This window comes from Montipora capricornis, chromosome 4, assembly GCF_036669925.1.
Source record: "Montipora capricornis isolate CH-2021 chromosome 4, ASM3666992v2, whole genome shotgun sequence".
Classification (NCBI taxonomy): Eukaryota; Metazoa; Cnidaria; class Anthozoa; order Scleractinia; family Acroporidae; genus Montipora; species Montipora capricornis.
This window is the reverse complement of record NC_090886.1, coordinates 3,846,881-3,854,380: the sequence shown is the minus strand read 5'-3', so window position 1 is coordinate 3,854,380 and position 7,500 is coordinate 3,846,881. Positions and strand designations below refer to the sequence as shown.

The 7,500-nt window shown below is 37.5% G+C and overlaps 2 protein-coding genes across 3 annotated transcripts in view; one reads left to right on the top strand and one right to left on the bottom strand.

Annotated features, from left to right (window-relative positions):
* Window positions 1-3,271, bottom strand: part of LOC138045258 (ethanolaminephosphotransferase 1-like) — a 22,129-nt gene extending 18,858 nt beyond the window's left edge. For both annotated transcript variants that reach the window (XR_011131564.1, XM_068891686.1), the window contains exons 1-3: window positions 3,084-3,271; window positions 2,934-3,002; window positions 1-80 (exon numbers count right to left, since the gene is read on the bottom strand). The exon at window positions 1-80 is cut by the window's left edge and continues 150 nt beyond it. Coding sequence is in view for 1 of the 2 variants with exons in the window: in XM_068891686.1 (XP_068747787.1) it covers window positions 1-80; window positions 2,934-3,002; window positions 3,084-3,221 (287 nt within the window). In the remaining variant the exon portion in view is untranslated. The remainder of the gene's footprint in view (window positions 81-2,933; window positions 3,003-3,083) is intronic.
* A 653-nt stretch (window positions 3,272-3,924) lies between these two features.
* LOC138045243 (protein phosphatase 1G-like) overlaps window positions 3,925-7,500 on the top strand; it is a 16,405-nt gene continuing 12,829 nt past the window's right edge. Inside the window, 4 exon segments of the mRNA XM_068891669.1 lie at window positions 3,925-4,160; window positions 5,812-5,881; window positions 6,620-6,756; window positions 7,398-7,500. The exon segment at window positions 7,398-7,500 is cut by the window's right edge and continues 20 nt beyond it. Of these exon segments, the coding sequence (XP_068747770.1) occupies window positions 4,050-4,160; window positions 5,812-5,881; window positions 6,620-6,756; window positions 7,398-7,500 (421 nt within the window). The 5' untranslated portion in view covers window positions 3,925-4,049.

Here is a 7,500-nt window from a genome sequence, read left to right as displayed (position 1 = left end):
GATGTGACCACGTAAACCATAAATAGGAGACTCCAGCCACTGAAGGTGAGGACATTTGGAGCCAACCATCTCGGAAAGAACTGTGAATAAAATGGGAAAAAATTGATCATAAAATATAACAAATCACCTCTCCCCTACCCACTTTCCAGTTCTAGCTGATTGTGGTTCAAAGGTAATGAACTCATTTCCAGTTCCACATACACAGTTTTAATAGTGAGATTTAGCATCGAGTTCATGTGAACTTGAAAATAAAAACTTGATAACTGTCTCATTGTAGCTTTCTTCTCTCTGATTGAAAGAAATGTATATATGGGTTACAGCTACAAAGAATGTAGAAGTGATCCCTGAATTTATCTTGTTATGATGATCGGAATTACTTTCAGTTTATTTTGTCATGTAATTCCAGACTTTCCTAGAATTGTCTCACAATTTGTAATATTCCAGAAATTTCTTTGATGCGACTCAGCAATTTCTACAAAACAGTCAACCTTGCAATACACTATAAATAGCAAATGAATGGCAGGCTGTAATTGAACTTATGTTATGCAAGGATGCGATAATGTGAGGAAGCTATGCTGTGATAACTAAAATGGAGATATAACCTTTGACCTTGCTATATTCAGAGAGAAGAAAGAGAAGAGACGATAGCTGAAAAGGGAAGAAGACAAAGAGTCCAGAGTTCATTATGAAGTCTTCCGTAAGAATTTGTGTACACAGAAAATCAAGTGAGTGAAAGAATCCAGTGAATCCTGGAAGTCAAGCATTGCTGTCTACAGTCCATGGAACTTGGAGTTTGAAGTTAATCAAGATCAATACCTGGATGGCCGTGAAAGACAGTAAGCATGCTTTACGAACTGCTTAACTTAATCTTTAACCTACATAATAATAATATTGTAACAGTGTATAACTAATTGAATGATAGTTTAAAAGGGTAACTGCTCGTTGTCACACTTTTTTTGCATGCCTTATATCGTACTCGGGAGTTATTGTGACTTATGCCTTGTTTGTGGACATTCCTTGGTTATTCCAGCACGTAACAAAGAGGACAATTTAAGTAATTGTCTCTTATAGAGGTTGTAATTCAGTTTTATACCCTGGTTTAATTTTTTTAACCAAGATCAAAATTTTGGAAACAGTCTATTTTTGTTTCACACCAGTTTAATATTTTTTTTAAACACCACCCATTTCAACATAGTTGGACATCTTTCTGTAATCAAGTTTCACTCTTTATATAAGTATGTATAAAATAAACTAGAGAAATCATTAAAATTACGATTATTATGGTGGATTGTTGTCTCTGGTGCTATCAAAGACCAACAAATTTAGTGATTAAGGTAAATGCTCAGCTTGGTGATTTGGGTTAAGCACTTACTTTGAATGGTTACCTTTCATGTAAGGTTAGGGACACTATCCGCATTTTAGGAATTAGCTTTAAGAATATTGATTCGCGGTTATAGGAAGTAAAGCATTCTTTCACATGTAGGGTAAAGGGGTTAGACTGTAACGAATCTGTGGTGCTGTGTTGGTGGGAATGTGAAATAATTTAAAGGAAAAGGGTTTATCAAGTGAGTTGATGTGATAAATTGACCACTGTGAAGAAATTTGAAAGCTGAGGTTTTGAGTTTTAGTCCTTCTTCAGAGGAGCTGAACCCTTTTCTGTCTTTCACATAATAGGACTACTCTTGGTACTGAAAAATACAGTGATATTCTTGTTTAATACAAGATTCATAAATATTTGTCTTTCAGATTTTCAATTAACAAGAGCAGTATACAACTACTGGAAAGTAACTACATTACAATAATGTTACAATAATATTATTTTGTACTATTATTATATTTAACAGTTATTCGCTGAAGGCGAAGTGATTATCGGTGAATAGTCACCGAGACGAAGTCGAGGTGAATATTCACCAATAATCACTGAGCCTGAGGCGAATAATTGTTTTAGTATAAATACACAGGTGATTATTTCAAAAAAGAGAAAGAAAAAACATTTCAACGCGAAATCATCTTCACTTACGTACAAAGGCAAAACGACTACTGGAAGCCATTTTGTCCGTCAATTACAGCAGTACGTTTAATATTATTGCAAAACATGTTGACACTAATACATTGTTGTTCGAGATACAAAAATGTGCAAGGATTTTACTTACATTTCTGATTGTTATTGTGCTATTGTTAACTCAGATAAGTTGAGTTGCAGTACTTTAAAATAAAAGATTACAACTACTATTGGGTTCCAAAAATAGCACTCTGATACAAATCTGCAAACTGTGTGTTATATGGACTGTCTCATGGCACTTTGCAATAGCTACTACTAATAATTTTTTTGGTTGAAATTGGTCTTTCCCATAACCTGTGCATACAAAAAAATTATACCTATAACAACAACACAATCCCAATCATTTTAACACAAAAGGACCTTTGGACTGCTGGAGCTATTTTAGAATACCTGCCAACAAACATTACACACTATTCATATGCAAATATATAAGTGGACGGGTATTCTAGAAACTAGCAGGGCTTCTAACAAGTCTTAAAAAGTTCACAGGAAAGTTCTGTAATATTCAACGAATTTGCAAAAAAATGTCAGTTAATAATAGGTCATAATATGTGTCGGTCAACACTAGTTTTCGTATTACTACATGCCACTCCCCCCCACAAAAGACATGATGAATCAAAGTTCATTACTATATGTCATGCGATAACTTTGTTAAAATAAGCAATAAAAACAGTTTTGTTTGTTAAGTGTCCTCACCAATAAGAGTATTTTTAAACTGACTCCTTAGCGAATCGTGTAACATTAAAAGAGCTTTCGGCCACCGATCATGCATGTAAAACTCCGGATCCGATTAAATCCAAATAATAGGAAAGACTTTCATGATCACGAGCCAAAATCCATTTGTTAAGTATTCTTAGTGATAAGAACTTGCCTCAACAATGAAATTCCAGAAAGGATGAGTTATGTAGTTCGACACAGGCGACGTATCCTCGGATTTGTACTGCAAAAATGATTAATACATTAACCATGCAAGGTGATCATTGGACTCGAGGTAAACATGCATGCATGTAATCTTCCATACCTTGTACTTGTCAAAACCTCTAAGCTCCTCCGGCGTAAGATACATGCCTTTCGGCCTCTTTAACTCTGCAGTGTGCAGTCTACGAAAAGAGGACGACCTGTCCTTCGAAGAGGACAAGTCTTTCGATTCCGGCGGCATTATTGCCCAAAGGCAACTTGAACCACCCTCTGGCAATGTGCTGTGGCGCGTTGGACACTGGGAGGTAGTCGCGCGTGAGAACACGCAGACTCGCCTCATCAATCAATCAATCAATCAATCGATCAAGCAATACCCTTATTTGAATATTAACTGTCACGGCAGTATATAAACGCTAAAGGAGGACACAAAAACGAGTTCAAAAGTAGAGAATGAATTAAACAAGATGAATCAATTCAGAAATTTCGGAAAAACTATACGGTAAAACATAACGCAGGGTTCAGTGTTCGTCTGCCCCTAGGTACTTCATGTATCCCCTATTATAGTGTATTTAAATTATATTGTTGGCAGACTGCAAACAGTCAGTGTTTTGTTTTCACCCTCGCTCCACTTTTCGCTTGAAAAACGCAAGAATACGGCTGCTTTGCAGTTTACGGTACCCATAAAGGCCCTTCCCAACTCCCAAGATGTCGTTACTGTTAACATAGAAACGGCATCACCTTTATTATGGGGTGAAAAAGCGATAATAAACTTAATGTTTGCTCAGGGAAGGAAAAGATCAGCTACGAGCTACCTGAAGGTAAGTGAACAAAATGAAGGAAATAGGGCCAGGGTGGAGTCAGGGGCCCATCACCCAATGGGGTGGGGTTTTATTGGAAACGAGCCTGCAACCAATCAATTCAGCAGTATTACCAAAACAGGAAGCACGGAAGTTCGAGCGCAACTTGCCCGCGAGTTTTGTGCTCAATTTTAGGAAACGGCGTTTTGTTCACAAGGCTGACCTCGTGGCGAAAAATTTTGCTCCAAATTTAACCTTTTCACCTAACCAGTATGGGAGCTTATTTGGCGAAGCCGAAGACAGAGAAAAGTTCCGATGGAAAGACCAACGGAAAGCTTAGTTACGGAGTGTCCTGCATGCAAGGTTGGCGAGTGACAATGGAGGTGCATTTTAGCTTGATGTAGTTATTTATCTTAATTTAGGGTTTTTAATATTTCTAGTAGTCACTGATCCTATACGGGAAAAAAATCGTTTTGCAATAGATTTTAAGACAGCCCTTCAGAACCACATGGAAGTCTCAAACTTGTACGTATTTTCTTCGTTTTTCAGCTGGCTGGCATTTTATTATCGTTTATTGTGCAACAAAGATTACGAACGACACTTGTTTGTTTTTAGACGCTGTTTTATACGGCTGTTGTCGTTACCTCGGCGAAGCTGCATGATGTCACTCGAAAGAAGCACTTTCATAAATCAGTTACAACAGCAAAATTTTCGGGGACACCTTGCCATAAAATTAATCACAAGAACATTAACTGTTAAGTTGGCGAAAAATAGGTGAATATGGCTGTGGCGTTAACTCCAGCTGCAAGCCATCTTGCAATTGAACGCCTCGGCAAAATTTTTTTTGTCGTACGGTTTTGAAGAACAAGGCACACAGTATTAGTACTTTGCATTTAATTGACTCCTACCATCTTTAGAAGGGGGACAAAAATGGACATGATCGAGGTAAAATAAGATTGAAAGGCCTCTTGAGCGGATCCAAAGGTTACTCGCCATTTGTTCGCAACCCTTGCAGGAAACAATGATATGTAATTCTTTTTATTGTTTTAGTTATTGTTTGGGGTCAGGGTTGCGAACCAATGGCGAGTAATTAATCTTTGGATCAACTGCTACATCACTCCTCTTAAGATCACATTGGCCTCAATCTTCAACCTTTTGATGGTGTGCAACCAATCTCTAGAGACACAGATGACAATGCCGCAATGTGCAATAGACCAATTTTGATATATTAAAATTCAGTCCGAGACAAAAGGCATCATCTCGAGGCTCTGGGGAATAAACTCATACAAATCCTTATATTTATTGTCCAGAGCCTCGAGATTATGCCTTTTGTTTCGGACTGAATTTTAATGTATCAAAATCGGTCTATTGCTGGTGGACGAACAAACGGATCCAATGAGAGATCTTTTGTTTTCATCCATCAACATGGCAGCAATGACGTAACATGAAAACCACCTTTGACAAAGTTCAAAACTGTGCATATTTACGATTAATTTTTTCCTTTGTGAGATTAGCCATTCTGAGTGAAGCCATCCAAGTTGACTTGGTTTTACTTTCGTGCTCCTTCATTTAGATGCAGATAACAGTAATCTCCCCATTAAATTTCAAAGTTAAAGGGGCTAGGTCACGCTCTCTTATAGGCATATTCAACACTGATCGAATGGTCATAGAATTAACTAAAATATCAAAATAGCTGTTCAAAACTATAGAAGAACTCTAACAAAACACAGGGAAGCCAAGAAGGGACATGGATGGACAAACCTGGAGAGGATTGAAATGGATTGAATTTGGGTAAATTTGAAAAACGTCGGCCCACCTTTTTTCAAATTTATATCAGTCTATATCAAAATGTCATTTACAAAGCTTGAAAATCATTCTCAGTTGTTATGTTGCCGTGATTTTGCAAATGAAAGACTCTTTCTCTGCCAATTTGACGTTTAGAGCTCATAATTAACAAAATTAAACAAAATTACCCAAAATAGCGTGACCTAGCCCCTTTAAACATTATTCTTGTTATAATTTATTCAACTTTAGGATGCTCATACGTGTTTGCTGGACTTTGATACCGATGCCACCCTTTTTGCAGTTTATGATGGCCATGGAGGTACTGTTTTTTAAGGGTCCTGTGGGTGAACTGCTTTTTTTTATTTACTAATCAGTGATGTTCAAAACACATGTGTGCCTATTATTCTTAGGCTGATTAAGTTCTGCTGTACAGCACTGACACATTAGCTCAGACGCATGTTTTTTGGGGGAAGTATCAAAAATATAGAACTCTTTCACTATTAGCATTTGAGAGTTGGAAAGCTTCCAAGATTTTAAGTGCTATTTAAAGCCCCACCTATTAATTAAGACAAATCTCTATCAATTAGTGTTACATTATTTTCATAATTACAGCAGTTATTGTTAAAACTAGTTGTATTATCTATTACTAGTTGTATTATCCAAGAAGCTGGCCCATGGCCTTGCATGCATTGTTGAAGATGGGGGAATTTAATGGCACATATGCTTGACATCAGAAACGTTAGCTTCAGCTGCTGGTTTATCCATCATACTCCCATCAGGTGCTATGGAGGAAACCCATCCAAACACCAGCACTTTAGAATTCATTTGTTTGCTTGCAAATTAGTGCTTGTAATGCCTAGCCCTTAAGCTAAAAATTATAAGGTCAGAATATTTAACTTTGAATAAGGCAACAGAGCTAATTTGCGAGCAAACAAAAGAATACTAAATGTGGTCATCTTGCAATAAGGCCTATGTTGGGGGTACTTGTTGACTTGGAAGGTCCCTGCTGGAATAAAATGTCAATGCAAGAAGTGTCTGTTTACTTGAAATCTTGTAGGTTTTGAGGTGGCACAGTATGTAGCCAAGAACCTTCCAGACGTCCTGAAAAGCACTGAAAGTTATGAGAAGGGAGAACTAGAGGGATCGATGGTGGATTGCTTTTTGGATATTGAGTAGCTTATTATAAGCGAAAAGGTATGCATGTAGAAAATCCTACACATAGTACAGTAATAATTCTGGTTTCTGTTGATTTAGAATAGGATGGTGAAATGTTAGTAACCCCAAAACAGATCTTGTCAGGACTGCCTTTACTGCTTTTAAATCAATTTCACTGCAGATGCGAGTTCGAGCGTGGGGTCAAAGATTTCGTAACCCAGCTCATTTCCATGATTTATTATATGACTAGGTCCGTGTGCGGGCAAGATGAACCAATTTCCGTGCTGTCATTGGCTACTCGAGCAGGCAAGATGGAGCTATACTGCCTGTGTAGGATTTCTCGTTTGGTTCCTGCTCGATCAAAGATCATTTTTTTGGTGTTTTATCCCATATAATAAATCCTTTATTGACCAAGCATGTTCAGTCAAGATGGCTGCATATTGGCCCCGTTCTTTTCTTGCGTGTTTATGGACCTAGACTTAGTCTCTGTTCATAAACAGGCAAAAAAAGAACTTTGCCAATATCCAGCCATCTTGACCGAACAAGCTTGGTCAATGACCCATGTATATATTTTTATTGTTTTGCTTGCATACAGCATTATGAAAATGTCTCAATCCTAAAATTTACTCAAACAAAGTAGATTGATACAAATTGTATATTGAGTTTGTTTTTCCTTTCAGGGCTTAACAGAGCTGAAGGAATTAGCTGGTGTTGACAAAGATCTTGACGAGGAAGAGGACTTGGAGATGTTGGAACAAGAGGCAGTGATGCCTTTGCATGAGC